The 23,050-nt window shown below is 45.5% G+C and overlaps 1 protein-coding gene and 1 pseudogene across 1 annotated transcript in view; one reads left to right on the top strand and one right to left on the bottom strand.

The window, feature by feature from the left end:
* LOC121837143 (mitochondrial-processing peptidase subunit alpha-like) overlaps positions 1-23,050 on the bottom strand; it is an 81,774-nt gene that overhangs the window by 15,791 nt on the left and 42,933 nt on the right. Inside the window, exons 8-9 of the mRNA XM_042292646.1 lie at positions 14,252-14,360; positions 1,049-1,260 (exon numbers count right to left, since the gene is read on the bottom strand). Of these exons, the coding sequence (XP_042148580.1) occupies positions 1,049-1,260; positions 14,252-14,360 (321 nt within the window). The remainder of the gene's footprint in view (positions 1-1,048; positions 1,261-14,251; positions 14,361-23,050) is intronic.
* LOC121837144 lies at positions 18,693-19,279 on the top strand (annotated as a pseudogene).

Here is a 23,050-nt window from a genome sequence, read left to right as displayed (position 1 = left end):
CATTTTTTTTTTGCAATTCGATTCTTGCGTCCCTCCTTAAACGAATTAGCGAATTTCGGAATAGCGAATATTTCAGTTCAACGAACTTGATCAATGGACCCAGGATTATTTTTGCAATCAGTTCAACGAAGTTTTGTGCTCTGCAGTGCTGGCATAGCCAATGCCCGCCGCTGCTGCCTCTGTAGCGGAGGCCTATCATCGCTGGAACTTACAGCACTGCCGAGACAAAGCGGCGATGCGGTAGACGAAAACAAACCCCGTGGCGTGTCTGTTGTTTTTTTTTGCCATCGGTTCCGTTCGGCCATCTTAGTTTTGGCTAACAGCGGCAGGACGGCAGTTGGTGCGTCCACTTTGTAATGAGTACGACGAAACAGAAGCGGTTGTTTCTATCGGACAAGCTCAAGATCCTTTAGCATCTGGACAACTGTCAAAGGCAAGTGGACGTTGCGAAGGACTATGGGATTCCACCGTCGACGTTGTCAACGATAGTGAAGCAAAAGTCGAAGCTTGGAGGAGAAACTGCGTTCAATCCCAACAGGAAATGACTCTGCACGGGGTATTTCCAGCCACTGGAAAATGCCGTAGTGGTATGGCTTCGTCACAGCAAGAAGCTGTGCCAGAGGAAGTGCAAAAAAACATACTCTTTGGACAGCTTTGTTACTTCAAGCGCTTTAAGCGCGCCGATACAAATGGAAATTATATATATATATTTTTTTCAAAATGGGAAAGGCAGCAACGTAACTGTTATGCAGTTTGTATATATCGGTGTATGTGACTCCATAGATTGCATTTCACACCTTTGACTCGATGTATGCTGTGCCCTCTGCTGTTCCACATTCTAGTAAATATATTCGGTTTACTGAACTTTCAGTTAAGCGAACTATTTCCGTGGGTCCCTTGAAGTTTGCTCAATTGAAAGTTTACTGCATTTGCCCAAACAGTGGTGCGGGCAATGACTTAGGGTATTACAATACAGCTACGAAAACATTTGGCTTTTTTCCGCCCCTGTCGTCATTGCCATGAGGGGGAGACGGAGGGGTTTCCTCACCGGTTGAGGACGTTGGTGTAGAGGCGGGTGTACATGCCCTTGCCGGGGCCCCCCGCAGAGAAGGAGCCCCCTCCGCCCATGATCATGTTGAGCACGCAGAACGCAATGAAGTCCGGGTCCTGGTGGGAGCAGCTCTCCAGGCCCAGCACAAAGTGGGCCAGGTCCGGGATGGGTGTCTGGCCGGGGCTCACCTTGGACAGGTCCTTGGGCACCTGGGCACCCAGAAAAGCCCGCGAGCATCTTTTGGAAAATTGTTAAAGCTTCGTCGTGCTCCCCATGACCAGGGGGCCACAGAAAGTGTCCTGGACAAACCACACTCTGTGTATGGTTTGCGCTAAATTTTTCGTTCTTTTTATTTTATATTTTTATTCACTCATTTTTACTTACTACATTTACTATCTTCAATCAAAACGTGCCAATCTCGCCTGAACCTTTGCACTCAAACAAAATCGCTTACCCTTCCAGGGCAGCTGTGTTCGCAGTTCGGTCGCTATTGGCAAGGAGATCAAACTATAGGAGGCACTCTTACACATTTGTTGTCCCCACACCTCGGTGCTTGCCCAACGCAAATGTCTGCGGACATGCGCACAGGCCTTGTGGGCATGTCCACGTCATCTTCTTCAATACAGCATGGGGCACAGTGTAATGTAAAAATACAATCAATAATCGAAGTGATGTTAAGTGCCGGATCTCTCCCGAAAGCTGTCATCAGAGAATGCGAGCTTGACCCACTTGGACTTTTGTGCTGAGCTGGGCATATGCACCGTTCATGCTGCATTGTTCATGCAGAACAGAGTGGTAACAAAAGAGCCCCTCCTCCCCCTCGGGCGACCAGAGAACATGAATACCGGAAGAATGCCGACGCAGCGTCCTGTCCCCATCCGTGTAGTTCTAAAGTTAGCCTCTGGGGGCGCCATGGTCTGATCTCCTCCCCAATAGTATCCGACTGCCACTGCACAGACCCTTGTTCAAGCACCGCTGGGGGCGTCTTTCTTTATGTTGATTTTACGAGGACCTTCGTAAGCTTTATATATACGCATAATGTTGTGTGACGCTCCCAGGGTTTTGTTCCCGAGGCTCATTCGTGATGCTCGTTCGTGACAATTTTCTCACAGAAAACGACCCATAAAACATGTTCTGCGTTAAAAATTTGAGTACAGCTTTTAAGTATGCAAGCCTCTTCAGACAGTATTGTGCGACCGTGTCATGTTGAGACGCAACTACGGGTTACCAAAATCTGTGCTCCATATACTGTACGCTTTGGTTTTCGATGCTTCGAAGTTTGGCGTAGACTCGATAGGCTGAAATTCCCGTTTAATCTACAAAACAACTTTGACAAAAAAAAATTTATTCGCCACCATCCTGCTACAGATTACACCTCTAGGACACAAACGACGCAGCACTGTCCGAGTGTGCAAGCAAGATAAGGTTGTTTAAACTTCCCTCGTTCCCGAGGACGATACACAACTGGAGTTCTCTGCCGAATGACGTCGTAACATTCAAGGGCAACTCCACTTCACTTTTGTTTTTGAAAAAACAATGCAGTCCTCTTCAGTATCACCTAGGAAGACCACACATCAAATATGACGACATAGTTCTCTCCAAATGTTTCTTAAACGGTCCGGCAAACTTTGCAACTCGCCAAGTTGCCGAATTCGGCCTACTCAAGCAGGCGAATTAAGGTGCAGTCGACAGCACAGTCAAGGCTACGTCGTGGGCGTAGCCAACTTTGAACAAATGTCATCAACATCGCCCTCTTTTGCTTGTTTTTACTTCCCCACGCAGGCGCAACGAATGACGTCAGTAACATTCCCTCTTGGCACTCAGCACTGTCCACGTGAATAACTGAATGCGACTGTGCAGCCCGCTTCTTGGGAACCGTCCGACCGCCCCGCCATGGTCTTGTTACCGCCCGTCTCCCGCATCACAACCGTTGTCGTCGTCTCGCCGTTTAGGATCATTGTCTCGCGGAGTTCGTCCACACTATGGACACTATATGCACAGACTTACGCAGCAGTTGTGCAGACGTCGACGAACGTTGTAGACACCAAAATGTGGTAAAGAGTGCGATGCAGACAACACTGGCGCCTAACACATGCCCACCTCAATCCTGCCCGTCGTTGTGTAGAGGATCACATGACATCTCGTACCACGTGATAGCCATGTTCTTGGCGGCACCAGGCAAATGATGCCAGACGGAGCCAAAGTTTCAGTTTTGAATTCTGCTCATGCTTAAAATTAATTTTAAAAATATCTATCCCATTTTTCACAAAGCAAATGACGTAGTGTCTTTTACTAGGGCTTTTAACGCAAATAACTCATGGTCCTGAAATCTTCAGAATTGTGGGGAGTTGCCCTTTAATCGGCTATGCATTACTTTCACACAAACTTCCTCATTGCAATTCACAAACATTTCTCATTGTACCTTTTGCAGATTTAGTCGTGCAAATGTCTATGCCCCCCTATTTCTTTGCAGCAACATAGTGTAACTTATAGGACTCCTTCCTAAAAATGTATAATGGCATTCAGTCTGAGCTGTTTCATACTAGACCTGCTCTAACTGCTATGCGTGGCTATTTTTCTTGTTCCTGATGTTGATTGGCGGTATGGATCATTTTTCCCCCCCCCCTACAAAATCTCCACTAGGAGATGTAGAAGAGTGAAATCCACTTATAATGATGCCACATACCATGTACTACTTATAATGATCAGTTCCTAGTCCAGACACAACGATAATCAGTTATAACAATTGAACTTTTGGGTTTTCTCACTATCTTTATAAGTGGATCGCACTGTAGTATCAATAAATGAATAAGCAACACTTTGAACAGGTTAGTCTGCAGTACTCTGTACAAAGTGTGGATGCACCTCGTGTATGTATATCACTGCAAATCCCCGTAACGCAGAGTAAAATACTGAGTGTGTGCTCGTGTCGCAACATGCACTCGCCAACTCCTTTCGAAACGTATGAAATAAAAGCAAAGGACGTATCAAGCGCTTACTCCGGCAAACTTCCGAGCCCGTTTGGTAAACTGAGGTGTCCTCTACATTGGCTGCATTTTTATTTATTTATTAAGGCGAAAGCCTTATATGTCTCATCGTTCAGTCGACCTTCAAAGTCCTTGAGCGAAAACATGTTGATGACACGAAAAGCATGAAAACCTGTCAGCGACCCGAAAGGTACCAAAACACACGGTTCGCCACTGGGCCACGAGACCTGTGCCAAAACGCAGAGGGAGAGGAGGACACTCTCGCTCGGGCAGCGGTAAAGAGCGGGCATGCAACATGCCGTGGGATTAACGACGCCAAAAGTGAGTCGTCAGAGGGCGCGCTGTCTTCAGAGGTTCGCTATCACCGGGATCGGCGCTTGGGCTTTCGTCTTCGAGTCGTCTTAGGGATAATATAAGAAACTCTGTGAATTTCTTATTTTGGGCACCCTTGGGACTCAGAGACATTACGGGGGTAGGAGGAGCAAGGAACAAAATAATTAAAAAAAAATTTAGGATGGCATCAACACTATGACAAAAAAATGCAGTCAGTCAAAAGATAAAACATTAGAAGGTTTACGTTAACAAATATGGTTGGTCATGGCAGCTCTTACGAATCTACTGAGAATATTAATACTGTTGATGAGGGAAGATGGTTCCGTCCGGACGACGTTCATGGCATAAAAGGGTCCACGTGGGCAGCGGTCTGACAGCAGTGAAGTCCGAGCCCGAACTGACGGTCAATGCGAGAGGAAATGTACGGAGGAGGAAGAAAAAGCTAGTCTTTTAGAAAAGGGTTGGCGTCATAAATTTTATGAAACGGACACAGACGACATGTTTTTAGACACAACGAAAGAAGGGGAAGTGGTAGGTTAGCTTTCATAGACGAGACACTGTTTCTACGCCGACCACTTTGCACCGAAAAGTCAGAACAAAGCGGTGAAGCCCGATATGAGAGTGCCGGTGTAAAGCACGAGTGGGTTGCTTCGGCAGGTGCTCCAGCTGCACAAATGTTTGTCTGGCAAGACATATTGCAAGGGCTTGAACCCTTTCCAAAAGTCAATGTAAAGGTGACACTGGGCCCGAAAGTCTATTCTGCGACGCCATAAAGTTTATGCAGTTCACTTCTGTAGGTAAACCGCACTATTATAGAGTGACCTTCTGGCATCCGTCTTATGGCATCACATTCAAAACTGTCTTAACAATGGCAGCAGGGGATTCGCAGCCGAGTTGTTACCGCCACCTAACCCGTCGTGAAACCTTTCCAGGATCTTTTTCTGCTGCAACGACCGTGTTGCGGTTGCCTGGTATCACGAGTTTCTTCGCTACGTTCACCATCCCTGCTGACTGTGCAGCCGCACACCGCCACGTGAAAGTGATCAATCAGGCCACTTATCACAAGTACTGCATCGGCGACAGTGACGAGGACTTTGCTTCAACCAGCTGACCCCTACATCATCCGCTTCCCTGGACTTCAGCCGCCTACATAAGGAACCACCACCATTCCAACAGCGGGATTTGCAGCCAAGTTGTTACCGCCACCTAACCTGTCGTGAAACCTTTCCAGGTAGGTTTGCGCTGTGGCAATCTTTGTGACCTTTTACGTTCCTTGTTCTTTTCACGGCTGCAAATCCCCTAGAGTCTGAGCATTATGGGTGTTGATGTGTCAACGTACCGAGCTCGTGTTGGCTGCTTTTCGAATAGGTCAAAACAATGATTGCATCACTTGCCACCTGAACGTTTGAACCTCTTTTGTTTTGGCTCGTTGGGATTTTTCAAGTTGTTCGTTGTTGCAACCGTCGTACTTGTATTGCCCTCGACGTCCGGCAACGTTGAGTCAAACCCTGGCCCTCTGGCCGGAGCAGAAAAACTAGACAAGCTACAGCATGCTATCGAGGCGTTAACAACAAGTTCTGCTCGCTACCAACAGGAAAGCTCAGAGAAACTAGATGCAATCAATGCTGGAATTGCCGGTCTCAGGTTGCGGGTGACTAGCCTAGAAGCGAAAATAAACGAAATCACCACTGTAAAGGAAAATGTCGCTCAACTTACACAGGAGTTGAGTGACGTTCAGCGGGAATCTGTTGGTGTGTATCGCCACCTTAATGTGCCCACTGAAACCCTTGATGATATGAACAATCGGATGCGAAGAAATAACCTGATTTTGAAAGGCCTGCCCGAGGGTGAACACGAATCTTGGAGTGACACAGAACAGTTGGTTTCCAATTTCATAAGGGAAAACATCACCCAGAATCTTGGAGACATTGAAAGAGCCCATCGACTTGGTCAAAAGAGGACTGGGTCGACCCGGCCGGTTATTGTCAAGTTCTTAAGTTTTAAAAGTAAAGATGAAGTCTTATGACATGCTTACAAGCTTAAAAATGTGCCATCTCCGAAAGTTTGGATTTCGGAGGACTCCTCACCTAACGTCCAGCTCGCTAGACAAAGGCTGTGGGAATTCGCGTCCCAATTCCACGAACAAAATATCAGGTATAAGCTTTCTTACGATAAGCTGCGTGTCGGAAACCAAACTTACGTGTACAACAATGAAAGCGCTGGTGTTGTACAACTGCAGGCACCGCAGCGGGAGAGTGCGCGCCCCCCAGAGTGACTTGCTCAAAACGAACAATTTCGAGCGGCCCCTTACGTTAGAAATGTACCAACGTTATCCTTTTTTTTAGCAAACTTCCGCAGCTTAGTTTCCAAGCAAGACAAACTCGAGTGCCTCACTTCGTCGTGCGAGCCTGACGTTATTCTCGATACCGAAACTTGGTTGACGTCCAATGTTGAAAATTCCGAATTAAACTTGCATAATAACTACAAAATCTTCCGGAAAGATTGAGTGTCCACGAGAGGCGGAGGCGTGCTCACTGCCATTAAAAATAGTATACATTGTTCCTATGTTAAATGCGATTCCCCCCTGGAAATAATTTGGATTCGGGTAAAGCTAGACTTTCGCCACGCCTTGATTGGTTCCTGTTACCGTCCACCAAACACTAAGCCTTGTGATTTCAACGAGAACTTGTACTACTGCCTCAGTAGAATACGAAGTGCTTACTCCAATGACATTCTCATACTTGCTGGAGACTTTAACTACCCAGGAATAAATTGGGAAACACTCCAGCCACTTCCGAATTCTGTGGGTTCTAGTCACTCAAACGAGTTTCTTTGTCTGTTACAAACGTTTCACCTTTCACAGATGGTTCGAGTTCCAACACGGGACCTCGCAAACTAGATTTATTTTTGGTGTCCAGTGCTGAATATGTGAATTCCACTAACATTATCGACCTTATTAGTGACCATGCCATTGTACATGTTGAGACATCTTTCACCTTAGAACGCTCCGTTAACTGCCGGAAGTATATTCACAATTACGCTCGCGCTAATGTGGACGCTTTAAACGCTGAACTAGCATTGTTTTTTGAGCAATACATGATGACCTGCATGCATCGTTCGGCACAAGAGAACTGGACTCAGATTAAGACCACTCTGCAACGTCTGCTTTCAACCTACATTCCTAAAATCAAAATCGGATCAGATACCCTCTCACCCTGGTTTACGACCACCCTAAAACGTTTACTGAAGAAAAAGAAACGATTGTTTGCAAAAGCTAGAAAGAGTGGTAATAATTCTGACTGGTCTTCTTATCGGTCATTTTCAACCCAGACCAAAGGCGAAGTAAAAAAAGCAAAAAGAGACTTCTTGGCACCAAGTTATTGCACTTACTTCAAACCGACCCTCGCAAGTTCTGGAAGGCAATTAATCCGAGTCATGGCCGTACTGACCCCGTGTTTTTAACAGATGACAATCGCCACATGAACGATGATGAAGCAGCAGACCTACTTAACTTGTTTTTCTCTAGCGTATTTACAGAAGAGAACTTCCCTCTTCCCCCCATTTCTGAGCGTAATGTTATCGCTATGCCCCCCTTAAATTTTGTAGTGAAGGCATTATAAGGATAATAGATAAACTACCCACTAACAGTGCTCCGGGTGAAGATTCCATATCAGGAAAGTTTCTAAAGTTCATAAAAGGTCTCGTATCTCCAATTTTTTCACAATTATTTCAACAGAGCCTAGTTTCGGGACATGTTCCCCCCGATTGGCGTTCTGCAATCGTTAAACCCATTTTCAAATCAGGTGACTCATCAAACCCCTCGAATTATCGTCCTATTTCCCTCATAAGTGTCCCGTGCAAACTAATGAAACATGTTATTTTTACGCACATCATGGCACACTTGGATCAAATCGACTTTTTCTTTCCTAATCAGCACGGTTTCAGGAAAAACTACTCATGTAACACTCAGCTCATTGAATTCGTACATGATTTGCATTTAAATACTCACGCTGGAACACAAACCGATATTACATTCAATGACTTTGCGAAAGCATTTAACACAGTACCCCACAATTGTTTAATTTCAAAACTTTGTCATCTCCCAATTGACCCCCACATTCTTGACTGGATATCGGCTTTTCTCATCGACAGAACTCAGTCAGTAATGGTAAACAATAGTGTCTCTCCACAGGGCCCGTGGTTTCTGGAGTACCTCAAGGAAGTGCTCTCGAACCTTTGCTTTTCTTAGTTTATATCAATGATCTCCCTGCAAATATCGAGTCGACGATCAGACTTTTTGCTGACGATTGTGCTGTCTATCGAAAAGTTCCGCCCCAGTTGATCATGTAATTCTTCAAAACGACCTAAACAAAATTAGCGAGTGGTGTACTACCTAGCAAATGAAAATAAACTCCAGTAAATGTCGCGTATTAACAGTCACAAATAAGAAAAACATATCACATTTCCAATATTCAATTTTGAACCAGGATATTGAAAATGTACCACTATATAAGTACTTAGGTGTCCATTTCACTAACAATTTGTCTTCGAAAACACATATAGAAAACGCAGTCGCCAATGCATCAAGGAAACTGGGTTTCTTGAAACGCCACATTCATTCCGCCCCACAATCGACAAAACTTCTTGCTTACAAAACTATTATCCTTCCGAAGCTAGAATATGCTAGTATAATATGGAATACTCACCAAAACTACTTAACGCTACAATTAGAAGGTCTACAGAATAAAGCTGCGTGCTTTATCAGTCATGAGTATTCGCCCCTAACAAGTGCCACTGGTCTAAAAAGAAATTTGTGTTTATACCCGATAGAAACGCGGCGAAAAATTGCTCGTTTATGTTTTTTTCATCAAATATATTACGACAAAACACTATTTATCAAATTCTTATGTTCACCTGCACAATTCACATCTGCTAGGCTTGATCACTCGTGCAAAGTGGAACCCATTAAGTCACGCACCAACTTGTTCATGTTTTCTCCACTCGCATTATCTATAAAAGACTGGAATATAGTCTTTCTAATGACGTTGTAATGTTATCTGACCCGAATCGATTTAAGCAGAGGTGTGAAGAACTGTTTTGTTAATTTGTTGCTCCCTGATGTCCTTTTGTATTCATAATAATCGCCTTCTATCCCATTGTTATTTTTGTTTTATTTTAGAGTACGGAATTCGCTTATGTTCAACTGTTGGTTTACATTCTGTGTGTATGGCGTTTGCTGTGTTTTCTATGCGAAAACTAGTCCAGGATCATTCTTTACTCATGTAATGTGTATATCGCGACTTTTCCCCAATTTTTGCTATCCTCGCTCATGTAATGCATCGCCAGATGCCTTTGAAGACAATAAATGAAATGAAATTTTACTATTTCATCAAACAGGTCATAATTTGCACTGTTAGAGTTCGTTGTTTCTAACCCGCTGCCCTGTGCAACACTCTCAGGCCCTGAGGGTATTTCAAATAAACAAGCGGTGGAAACACAAAGTCCTAAATTTAGACTGCAAGTTGAAGTTGCATATTTAGAACTCGGCATGAACAGAACACAAACAGTTCTTTATAAAAATTAACCAAATGTGAACATTTTAACAAAATGCTGAAAAAACAACAACGGCAAAACCCCGAGGATATATTCTCAGGCGATAGTCTTCCAGATTGTTATGTACACAAACTCTAGAACTGTTTGCCAAGTTTGCCTTCTGATTATGATTGTTCCTAGTTATGTTTTTATATCTATAGTATTCGTATGCTGAACATTTTCCAGAAATGTAGTTCAATGTACCTGGACAACAGAAAAGACTTTTCCCTATGCCATCCCTTTGTAATCGAGTCCCACGTTCAGTAATTCAAAGTGTTTTGTGGTTCCAGTGTGCTTCAAAATATTTAGAGTTGACTGTACACCCCTGCTCCCCCCCCTCCCCCCTCTCCCTCGCGCTTTCTCCCAGTCTTGGGTAAGTTACTTTTAAAAAGTAATTTGTTACAGTTACTTTCAGGAAAAAAAAAAGTGAAGTTACCGTTACAGTCACCGCAACAAAAGAGTAACTCGTTACACCTACTTTTAAGCAGTAACGACGTTACTTTTCAGCTACTTTTCTATAACACAAAAAATTGAGGAAAAAGTAGAAAACGCCCATCACCAAGTTTTCTTGCATAAAACTAAAAAGTATGCTTTTTACTTCATATTATAAGTTAGCAGAAGTTGCTTCTCGAAATTAGTGTCTGAAAGTTTCCCTTGTTTTTGGTGGCGAACACGTCCCTGCCCTTGCTGAACAGGCCCCGTGCAACCAGAGCAACGAGCAAATCTTGCGCAAACAGCAGTACATTCTGCCTCGACGTGCATTTTGCATTTTGACGTGCATTTCGAGGCATTTTGCCTCAAAATACGAAGCATGAGCAGTGCAGATTAGTAGGGGTGTGCGAATAGTGATTTTTGAAACCGAATCGGATACAAATCGAATAATTGTGGGACCAAATCAAATATGAATCGAATAATTTTCGAATAGTTTCCGCGGATGCTGAACATAAAATCACAGCTCGCTTGAGCCTGGTAGATCCTGAAGCATTGTCCATGATAGGAACTCGACATTATCTTTTTATTCCTTTTTGTAGCAGATGTCCTTGAATTGAGAATCAAGGAATCTGTAAGAGCGTGATGTGCCTGTGCGCCTACGTCCAGGAACCTTATTTTCACTGATCTCAGAAGATTCTGGGAAAACGCATTGTCTTGATCTACTTGCGCCCTCAAAAAGCAACATCTTCACACACTGAACAAGTGGAACAACCATGGAAAGTGTTGGGAAAGACTCGACACAAGCAGCTGTTGTGACTTATTCAATTGATTGCATGGGAGAGGCCGAAAAGTGTGCTTTCTCTTCGAACAACTTCCTGCTTCTACCACTTCTACTTCGCTTACACAGAACGGCGGTACCGTTGCAACCAGTTCTGAAACGTCTCCACCACACGCTTTCCGAAAGAGTGCATGAGCAATCTCGTGCGAAAGTTGTTCCTAAATGCTGAACCGTATGTAAGCGATTTAGCGAGCAACAAGACGAGCGACAGCGACGACGAGGGTCAGCAGCGAGCGACAGAGATTTCTCACTGTTGCTCGTCGCGTCGCTCGGTGTTTGGATTTCTAGAAAACGTCCTCATCGCCTTGGTCACTTGCTCATGCCACTTTCATGCGGCTTGCCTCATCGCGCGACTGATCGAACGACAGCGAAGCGGGTCGACGTCGTCTGTCTCGTCTCTCGGCAAATCGCTTACATGCGGGTTATACTTAACACAGTGCTCCCTAATGGAGGCAACAGCAACGTATGTACGGAGAGGGACGGCTGCTGCCGATGATGCGGGCAGATATTGCAGGCGTGCCGGCGCGTTGTGGGAAGGGAATCTCGGAACGCGACACCGTAACGACTATTCGGAACTTATTCGAAAAATATTCAAAACTTTTGAGAAAAATTATTCGATTCGATTAACGAATTGAAGAGGGTAATATTCGATTCGTTATTCGAAAATGGCGAATATTCGCACACCCCTACAGATTAGTGGTGCTAATGAAAATATGAAACAATCGCAATGCCCTCGGCGTGTATTGTTGTTTCACGGCTCAGAAAAAGAAGAGCGGCAACATTGATAGTGCTTCAAGATACTAAGATGTAAGTGTCCAGTCACAAAGCATAAGCGCGTCCGTAAAGATAACTAGATTTTTTTTTCCATCACATCTACACGTGACTATACTATATGTGAGTCGTGACTCGCGAGAAATAATGTATTTACAAGTTTCTGCAAGGCCAACTTGACACTCGAAACGTTGGAACAGACAATTTGGAAAATGCTAGGAATAGCTAGATTGTACTCGTTCAATGATATTCGCGTCTCCAGCTCGATGCTCGCCCTCCCGCGGCGGAAACGGGACGTGCTCTAGTAAGGGTCCCCTGATTCTCCTGCTCAGCGGGCGTGGTGGAACTGCTCGGGATCATGGCTCGCGAAATGTCGTTTCCGAATGCATACAACACTCTTCACTGTCCCAACGTAGTGCTGCAGCCGGTATGGGATTGTACCTTACTGGAGAATTTTAGTATTGCGCATAGAAGCAAACGCAAGCGGTGTGCGTTTGCGTTAGAGTTGCGTGCCCCACGTTGTGCGTGAGCCTCATCACCATGCGCCATCCAAGACCGCAATTCCGGGCTCCGCGCACGCGCAGTGTGGAACGCGCAAAGCTAACGCAAACACACAGGGCTTGAGTTCGCTCGTATACGCAATATTAAAACTTACTACTGTTTCACCGGCTTCCAACGCCAACGAAACGTGCTGCAGTGAGCAGACGTGCAAGCAGGCAGGCGTTCCTTCGAACTGGAAAGGCTGAGATTGGCAAAACGACGGCGAGCAAATACAAAAGTAAATAAATGTTATGAAAAAACTAGTAATTAAAAAAAAGTTTCTTTTTAAAAACTTTTGGGCATTTGGTCTGGAAGTATATTGGCGGCGACTTTGGACGTTTCGCCGATTGTCAAAAGTTTCGACTTTGATAGCACAATATACTTTACCTACAATTAATGTAATTTTACATGGATTTCTCACATTAGCTAGAATGTTTTCATTGATTTTAGACTTTTTTTATTTTATTTGTAATTAAAATGCAGCAATTGGAACCAGTGATGATAATTAGCACAGTTTTCATTGTCATATTTCTTTGTACGTTTAAAATTAGATCATAAGCAACATATCATATAAGAGCTTGAAGAATTACTTATTCAAATATGTAAATTTAAATATTATTATTATTAATACAAATCGCGGCAATGTATGCCTCCAATTAACGCCAATATCATGAGAATACTCTATTTAACCATAACAGTCTTTCCAGAAAGGTATAATTCTGTTTTCTTTTTAGCATATGAAAAAACTCTGACATAGTTATCAAGATAGACAAACAGTTCAACGCTGGATGTAATATGAAGTCCTACGCGTCACGTGGTGCTATAAAAACATACACACACACTTCAGCTGTCTGACTCGGATTCCGTCTTGGGTTGTTGCTATGAGAGCAGCGTTTATTAGTTTATGGGTTTCGTGGACATATTGTAAAAATTGGAATTATTCTCTTATTCTTGTGCTGGGATAATTGTCATTATTTCCCATGACAATTATCCGAGCGAGAAAAAGGCAGCGAGAACGCACAGATATCAGCACTGATTTTTTCAACAACTACGAATACCAGCCTGGATCGAACAGTATGTCACAAAATAAAGTTTCCGCGAACAACTTTTCTAAGTAAATAATTACGATGTGAGACACATCTTGAGTCATGAAAGAATCGGAAATTAAGACCTCTATCGTGAAATTAAATCCAAAATAGAGGTAAGTTTCGGTTTCACTCCAGAATTAATATGCGCACCCTTCCATAATTAATACGCTAAACATCGTTCTTGTTTTCAGGTTGAAGAGGTGACCTGCGCTTATAAAACATTAGCTTCCTCGTATTACCAAAAATAATTTATGTCGCTCAGTGAAGCCAGCACACTAGACAGGCTCAAGAGCGGCACGCATCTCTGACCCTCACTAAACCCGCCATCTTGGAAAATGAGTGGCGCCACCTACAGTTAGTTGGAGTCGCAAATATTATTCATAAAAACCTAAAAAGTAACGACAAAAGTAACCTCGTTACTTTCATCGTTACCTGAGAAAAAGTAATAGAACTACAGTTACAAATTACATTTTTAAAAAGTAACTCGTTACAGTTACAAGCTACCGAAAAAGTAACGAAATTACAGTAACGCATTACTACCCGAGACTGCTTTCTCCCAGGAAAGTACTCCCCGAGGGTTTGGCCATAAGCGCCAATGGCCAAAGAGGAGGGGCCCCACCTTGACAATACCTCCTGTGTACTGTGCTATGGAGTTGTCAGGCCCCATTTTGTTGTCGAGGATGAGCTCAGGGTTCTCCTTCCAGAGGGGTGCCTTCTCCACAAAGTGCCTGCAATGCAATGGACGAAATGAAACAAAGGACGCACCTTTTGCCACAACCCAACTGAATTGTAAATGCTGTTTGAAAATTGAAGTTCTGAATACTCGCCCACCTCTAGAATGAGCCCACCATCCAAGCCGGGGAATTTCAAACCTCCCGATGTCGAGGATAGGCATGAGTGAGTCGTAGATTTTCAATTCCGATCGAATTCGAAGCGAATAGTGGTTTTGGTTGAGTATTGTCAAACAGAATATTGAATAGCTTCCCCAAGCTTTTCACTACTGCACCATGCCTAAACGAAAACCATCTTAACTCGTAAAGGTTGCTCCCAAACTTCCACTTGTCCATATCTGAGCTAATCTTAAGCTACCGTAAAATACCGCGGAAGCGCCCATTCCCAGACAAGCGCCCACTCTTAACATTACCACAACGTAGAAATCGTGCAAAGTCAAAAGTTAAGCGCCCAACCTTAAAGGGGCGGTGCAACGATATTCAAATGGAATGTTTTTCACTTTACACGAGCTTACTGGCACTAGTGGGACTCAAGGATACTCGCACGCAACGCCACTGACCAAGAAACTCCTTTGTTGCGGTGTAATTTTGAGGACAAAAGCGATAATTTTCGTTCAATCTCTCCTTCGCAAGACCCGATGACGTAGCTGGGCGGTAGCAGTACCGCCCAGTGACGATATTTGAATGGGGCTCATAGATTGGACCCGAACATGGCGTGACACTCGATTTGGGCTCGTGATAATTACTAGCTCGAGCATTCGGGTAGTGGCCCGTGTCCAATCGCTGCAACGACGACAATAGCCGAACCATAACAATGTCTGGAACTCAGCGCGTGTCCAGTGCTTTGCCAACCTCAGCGCGTGGCTATGATCAACATTGGCGGCATATAATCGGCTCCAGATCACGTGGCCGCTTGTTCTGGCTGCGAGTTGAGGGGGTGAACGGTACTCGTTTTTCTTTATTTATTTTCTGCGACTTCGGTTGCGTGTGGTGAAAACCGAACGGGTACTTCACAGGTCATTAACGTCAGGGATCCGTTCTAAGCGGTATTTGCGCAAAATACAAAAATCGTTCCATCGCCCCTTTAAATTACGTAACGTAAGCGACCACCCTTAAATTACAGAACATATAAATCGTGCAAATTACACAATAAGCGCCCATTCTTAAATCTCGGAAACGCCAGCGGCACACGCGGTGACAGCCAGCGGGGCAGGGATGTCCACTTTCTTGCAGTGGAAAGGAGAAAACTATTGGACACGAGTAACTGAACTTTATTATCTAGGTCACCCAGGCACTGTGGGGGGTTCAGTGATGTGATTGGCCTAAGCCATTTTGGAGCACCTTTTGGAGCAGCCAAAAACAGTGTTTTGGAGCAGCAAAAGTGGCCTTTGGAGCAGCGAAAACAGTGTTTTGGAGCAGCACAAACAGTGTTTCGAAGCAGCAAAAGTGGCTTTTGGAGCAGATATTCTTAGAAAAATAAAAATATTTGTTTTAATTGCTGGACAAACGAAGGGCACCTTGTGGCGTGTTGTAACAGAACTCGCTGTTTGTGTTTTACTGCTGAGACATACCACAAGTGTACAGTGTTATAGGCGCTGCCGAGCAATTCCGAAAAGAACGCTTGCCACCGTTTTACTGGTTCCCGACGTGCCAGATTTTTGTCAAAAGTAAGCAAACGCAAAACAATGAATCGCAAGCGTCCCAGCTGGCACCTCTGTCATGCAGTCACGTTCGCATGCACGTGAGGGCAACTTCAGCAGGCTTGCAGTGGCACGTGCTTCATTGCGCGAGCGGAGACAACGGCTGTTCAATCGAAACCGAAACAATGCCACTCCCCTCCGTCGCCAACTGGTTCCCAAAATAGTGTGCAAAATGTAACTGTCCAGCATACAAAAAAAAAAAAGCAATCGAGCGGCCTGCGCTTGCCAGGCCTGCAGGCGATGTGCAAGCTAAACACACAGAAAAAAAGAACCTGAGTGCATCGATGCATGACATCACAAGCCAGAGTCAAAAAGTTCTTGGAGCACTTTGTGCAACGACCAAACTCGAGACAAACAAGCGCGATGTGCGGGTTCAACATGCACAAATTGCCTTCTTTGCTTTAGCTCACTTCTCTCCGCCAACTTTCTTTCGCGGCAGATTTTTCACGTACCGGGGTCCCTTTCGAAAGAAAGCCTAAGAGAAACCTAGGTAATCAATATTTCGACAAGAAGTATACGAGTTAAAGACGGATTTTTGCAGTAGTGTATGATTTAAACAAGGGCAGGAATGTCGATGAACAAGTTTAGAAAGCGCCATATCTGCAACGACGTGGGGACAACAACACCCGACATCGCGCGACCACGGTGACTGTGGTCGCGCGAGTGTTTCAGCTCACAAAGTAACTCTTGCCGCCCAACAACGTGGTTTCGTTGCACGCCATGACGGCATGGCTGGCAACTGGCACACTGGCGTCGGGGCGTTCGCACACGCCCGCATCTATTGTTGAAAAAATTTTAAAGTGACGCGAGACGAGATTTTCGAGACGACAAGGGACAAGGGCACAAGCAACGTTGGGCACAAGGGAGCGAAACGCAAGACGGCGGCAAGGAGGTTAGGACGGCGGGGAAAAAAAACATGAGAGACCGGATGGACTATTGATGCAGGGTACTTTGTGTCGGGTGGCCGCTTGCGCCAACTAGCTGACGCATGTTCAATTAGGTCCTCAGTTTACTTTTGGTTTTGAAAGGCGACCGAAATTGCTCCTTTGGTGCAGGCTTGGCGCAGATTACCTACATTTTGGCAAAATGTAGCAGGATGTAGCAGGGTTAGCCCCTTGGCGCAGTTTGGCACAATTGGCGCAGCAATCACATCACTGGGGGTTTCTACAACACTGGAGATGTTGAACTGATAGCAAAGTCAAAACCAATAGGAGTGCAGATAATGCAGATGGACCTCAAGACAAACCCAGTTAGCCACGGAGCTTTTGTTAGAAAAAGCTTGGATAAACGCTTCCTATTTCGACTCACTGCCGCTGGACCCTCACTCCTCGTGCAGCAAGCAAGTGGATACTTACTATGCATTCATACACAATATCCAGGAAGGTTGAAGTCATCAACTGGCATCGGGCAAGAATGTGAGTCGCACCTCTCGACAGTTCAAAATCAATCGTAAACGCATCCGCGAGTAAGACTCAAAGTATGAGACGCTGAAGCATCTGAATTACGGCAAACAGAAGATGAAGCGGAAGCTGACTGACGGCGGTCCAGTCTTAAGTGAAGAGTTAGACAACACGCTCTTCGAGTACCTGCAGACTGAGCGAGATGCCGGCCATGCCGCGAGTAACTGGCTTATAGCAGAAGAAGCGCTCTGCATTGCTGTAAACCTGAACCTTGGAAACTTCAAAGCGTCTAGTCAATTATCAAGCGTTGGAAAAAGCAGTTTGGGGTAACTATGCGCATGTCGACCCACGATAGTCAGAATGCCCTTGCTGACTGCACAGAAGCCGTCAATGCGTTTCGCGCCAGGTTTACAAGCTTGCGAACGTGCCATGCTTACACGCCTTACAACATTGCCAACATGGATCAAACGATGGTCCGCATGGACAACCCAGCGACGCATACCAACAATGTAGCAGGAGAAAGCAGTATTCGGATTGCAAACACCGGCTGCGCCCGTTGTGGTTTCACGGTGGCCCTGGCAGCCCGAGCATCGGGTTCGAAACTTCCGACGTTTGTCGTCCTGAAGAAACCTACTGGGAGGATTCCTCCACGAGCATACATGGGCCTTCGGATACCAGGTATGAATGTTTAGCTATCATAGTTTGGAGTACTGTTTCATTGTGGTCGTGGGTGGTGCATGATGCTCGCGAGTGCTTAGATAGCTTAGATCAAAGAGAGGGAGCAACTTCAAACCATGGAGAGCGATTGCAATTTAATGGCGGACGCTTCCTGCGCAGATTGGCTGGAAGTTCGCATGCGTCGCGTTGCCGTGTGGCGATGAGAAAAGCGGGCAGAGACACGCTCTTCCGACACCTCGCAGCTCCTATTGCAAACGAGCCCCATAAACGACGCGAACCCGATTGAGCAGTTGGAAGCGCTCTACAATCTAGGCACACTGAGTGCCTCACAGGCGCAGCGACTCTAGCTATCAATTATTAGACCCTGCCCACCCTAGAGTCGTGACGACGATATGACTCGCATTCGTTCGTTCAACAGCAGTTTCAAGCGCTCACTCAATCCGTAACCGTAACGCTCACCACGCAGTGTCCAAACATTCACTCCGCGAGGGGAATCTTTAATTACGTCACTCATTGTTATGCTCATCTTTTTTTTTTTTTTTACAGCGAATGTTCGCTTAACATCATCAAAAAACGAATGCATGGCGACCGAGAAGTGTCTCGAGTGGCTCAACTGTGTCTGGGGTCACCTGACACTGACGATGCTCGCCGTTTGCTGGTGATTGATCAAGCGCCGATCCACAAGACCAAGGCCGTTGTCGACGCAGCTGAAGCGGCTGACACAGACATTGTGTATATTCCAGGAGGGTGCACAGGAATTCTTCAACCCGCAAATGTCTACTGGAACAAGTCCTTCAAGAACTCCCACCGCTCATCGTGGGCGGAGTTTATGAGGAAGGGAGAGAAGACGGCAAAAGACAACCTCAAGAAGCGTTCAAGGCAGGATGTTTTGAACTTTGTGTCGGCAGCATGGGCTGCACTACCTGAAGAGATTATCGCCCGGTCATTCAAGGGATGCGGCATCAGCGGCGCACTCGATGGCAGCAAGGACGGACACCTGCACGATTGCCTTACGGGCATTGGAGACCCTGCGATCGCGATCCCCTTGAGTTGCAACAGCGTCAACGACGAATGCGTCAATCTGCTTTTTTGCAGTGACTCGGAAGAGTCATTCTCTGGATTCAGCGAGGATGAGTAAGAGTCGAGTCAGTGGCCAATTATAGTTCGGAAATAAACAAGTTAGTATAGTTTCTCTGGTTCTGTTTGCATGTATACAACTGCACAGCTCTTTGCGGGCCGTCATCTTGCTTTTTAGCACCTGGACTGCACAAGCGCCCATGTCTAGCTTCAGCCGTTTTTCAGTGAAATCGGGGTGGGCGCTTCGGTATATTACCAGGGTGTCTAGCAAATTATTCTTTTGAAATTCCCTGACTTTTCCAGGTTTTCCCTAACAATTTCAGGCGAAATTCCCTGACCACTCTAGAGGTGGTTAAATAAATAAAACCATTACAACACAAGGCATTGAGAATTGAGCACAATGAGGATTATTTTGCATGGGCGTAATCTAACTTGCATATTCCCAAATATTTGGGTTTGTCCAGTTCGAATTAAACGAGCACTTTCTTGCCGCTGACATCGTCAGTGAAGAAGCCACTTCCGGAAACACGATGAAAACACCACGCTCAACCACACACGTCAATAACCAAATGGCAACATGGCCACCAGATGCACTTTTGGATACTTTCGGCTTAAGGCTTGGATTGGATTGGAGTCTGCGGCTTTCCCATTAATTTGTTACTAAATCTAGTAGCTCTAACTGGATCTAGTTTAGTGTCCCGCTCTCAATGCAATCCAATCCAATCCATGACTTGGACTGGATTTGTCGGTTCTCTTTGCATCGGGTAGCACACTACACCGGGGGAGCAGAGCTCGCGCCTCTCTAAGCAGAATTTATTGCCCATATTTCTGCCCCCAAGTCCTCAAGCCTTTGCTCTGGGCACTCGATGGCGTTTCCGGCTCATTTTCCCTGACTGGGCTCGCTCTTTGACAATATCCCAGACCATTCCCCGATTTTTCCTGGTAATTAAAATTTCCCTGACAATTCCCGGTTTTCCCGGTCGCTAGACACCCGTCTACGGTAGCTATATTTTTTTAACTGTGACCCCAGAAAGTACATTGCCTACATGAAAATGGCAAAGTAAATGATGCATTTGACATGAAATTAAACCTATAGATATGCCCGGCTAAACCTGATCGAGAGGATTTATAAATTTCCTCGTTATATGCGAATATTCTTAATTAAATCTAGAATATGAGAAAATAAAACGACAATCATGAATCATGAACGTAGGTTCTCAGGACATCTCTGCCTAACATATACTCTTGCACAATAGCCAGTTTCATTTTAAAAATTTTACTGTAGTGTAGATATCAACATTCAACAGGTTTCCACGTGCACGTGCACCATCCCACTTTGAAAGTGGGCTTTTCTTTTAAGAATGTTACTATGAACATTATTTCATAGTTTTTTAAGTACTGACCACGGCGGGTTTAGCCCGTTGAGTGTGCTTCTTACCGGGCACCGATGCACTGTGGAGAAGCAACACCCGTAAAGCTCGGCGGGTGTTGCTTCTTCGCAGTGCACTGGTGCTCGGTTAGAAGTGTGCTCAAGGGAGCTAACCCGCCACGATCAACACTTAGAAAAATATGAGTATCAGAGTACGTCTTCAAGTGAATATTAAAAAGCGTATTATTCTGAACTACTATTCGAATATTTGAATATTTCGCACGACACTATACACCATTCACTCTTAAGCTGAGACTGCGGTGGAAGCTACGTCCTTGTTAAGCCAGTTATACGCCTCCCTTTCGTCACGTCGTCCCGCTCCCGCCCAAACCCACGAGCAGAGAGCCGGTTCAGGTGATAAGAAATTGAGGCGGCTGATTGGTCCGGCGGGCACGTGGCTCCCACTGCAGTCTCAGCTTAGGGCTGAACGGGGCATAGTCGAGCAACAATGGTTTCTATTTTCTGACAGCCGAAGAACCCCTCCAGTCTTGGCAATAATGCAGCATAGCATTTTCTTTTTAGCTGCATGTACCGTATTTACTCGCGTAATGCACAAACTCGCATAATGAACGCACCCCCCACAACGAGTACCAATATTTGGACTTTTCTTTTTCACTCATGCAATGAACGCACCTCCAATTTTCGGCTCCGCGAGCCTCGAATTACATTTAACTTAGCTAGCCACCAAGCCCACCAAGCCAATTTTCTTTTGCTGCCAAGTGGCCAGGCCAAGTCAAGCCAAGCCAAGCTGCTCTTGTTATGGCAGCAAGCGCGTAGTTGTGGAAGTGATCAACCGTGAAACTGGGCGGCTCGCACACCTCAGGAAGCTTGGGTCGAGGAACTGCCCAACCCCGGAGATCCTTCGCCTATCGATGTCAACAAACTCGATGCCGTGTGAGATCCAGTTTTGGACAGTGAAGTCGTGAAAATGGTTAGGCCTAAGAACGATCACACTGCTCTCCGTGCTGAGTGAGCTTCGCAGGGTGCTTTTCCTTCGGCAAGAGGCGTGCCAAAAGTGCCCTAAAAACGTTTGCAATTTATGAAGCATGGTTACTGTGGCACGCCCCTGACCAGCAGTGGGTGCGCCTCCGTCAATGGAGACGTGCCCAGTACCTTGCCGTGTCATATTGGCCCCTGATATGACATTTGCACGAAGTGTGTAAATGCAAAAATTTTACCCCGCATAATGAACACACCCCCCAAATATGTGTCAATTCTTCGGGAAAAAAAGTCTGTTCATTATGCGAGTAAACACGGTATTGGGCCTTTTGGTATGGGCCTCTGACCTTTGTAATACGCCCCAAACCTCCATTGTGAAATAAATGATGCCATATCATATATCATGCAGACTTTGTAAAAAAATAGCGCACATACAATAACCCCTTGCTATGACGAAGTCAACGTGACGGCAAAAAAATTTGATAGAAGCGATAATTAATAAAACCAATATAGATCCAAAGAAACAGCACCAGCAGTTTGGATGGTGGACAGGATCAGTGCGGAACACTCCGACCATATATTTGATCAAACAAACCTCGGTTGCGAACACCTCGCGGTAGATGTACTGAATAAAAAAATAATGAAGTGGAGTTCGCAGATAATTTTTTCCAGGCATCAGTTCTCGAACCGCTCCAGTCATCGCAACAACAATGTATCCGCAGTCACCGGCGTTTCCCGAGGTGCCTCTCCGACGTCGCTTCGTGTTTACCCTGACCGCACGCAAGGTCTATGATCGCAGCATCCGTGGCAGGAGCAACAAAGGGAACGTCCGCATCGACAAGCACGAACAATCAAAGTTATCCTCGGTGGCTTTGCCAACATATTTTCACACACTCCTGTAGAGATCGCTGCACCTCTAGGAATCATGTGACGGCTCCAAGCATGCTCGTGAAAGAAAATCCGACGTGCACAAAACAGTTGGCGATTGTTCATCTTAGGGCAGCAGCCACACTTTCTCTTGCCTGAGAAACTTCTCGAACACGTCCAGTATGCCGTGCTTGTTCTGCAAAATGGTGGACAGTGTCGAACAACCGATGCCGGAATGTTGAATTCTTTGGCCATTTCAGACTTGGGCTGGCTACTTTTCTCAACCTCGCAGACCTCAGCGACTTTTGTAAACAGATGCATTGCACATACTGGACGGGGATGCTGCTCCCTGTCCGCATCGGCATCAGAAGCAGCGCTCTGCTGTTCTGCGCACCCACCCTGCCCTCCGTCACCCGTTTGCTCCCTTTTCTCGTCTACCGTTTTCCCAGTTTGCAGTTTTCCTCGGTGGAAAAGAGGGAGGGAACGCGAGGGCCTCCGTGTAGGCTCACGTGCTTTCGGTCCCTCGACCATCATAATAAGTGTGGTTGGCTGCTAATACACTTTGAATATTCCGGTTCAAAATGCATGCCTTCCGTT

This window comes from Ixodes scapularis, unplaced genomic scaffold (genome assembly GCF_016920785.2).
Source record: "Ixodes scapularis isolate PalLabHiFi unplaced genomic scaffold, ASM1692078v2 PGA_scaffold3__209_contigs__length_174095766, whole genome shotgun sequence".
In the NCBI taxonomy this organism is placed as follows: Eukaryota; Metazoa; Arthropoda; class Arachnida; order Ixodida; family Ixodidae; genus Ixodes; species Ixodes scapularis.
Note: the sequence above shows the minus strand (reverse complement) of the source record. Positions and strands in the feature narration are given on the sequence as shown.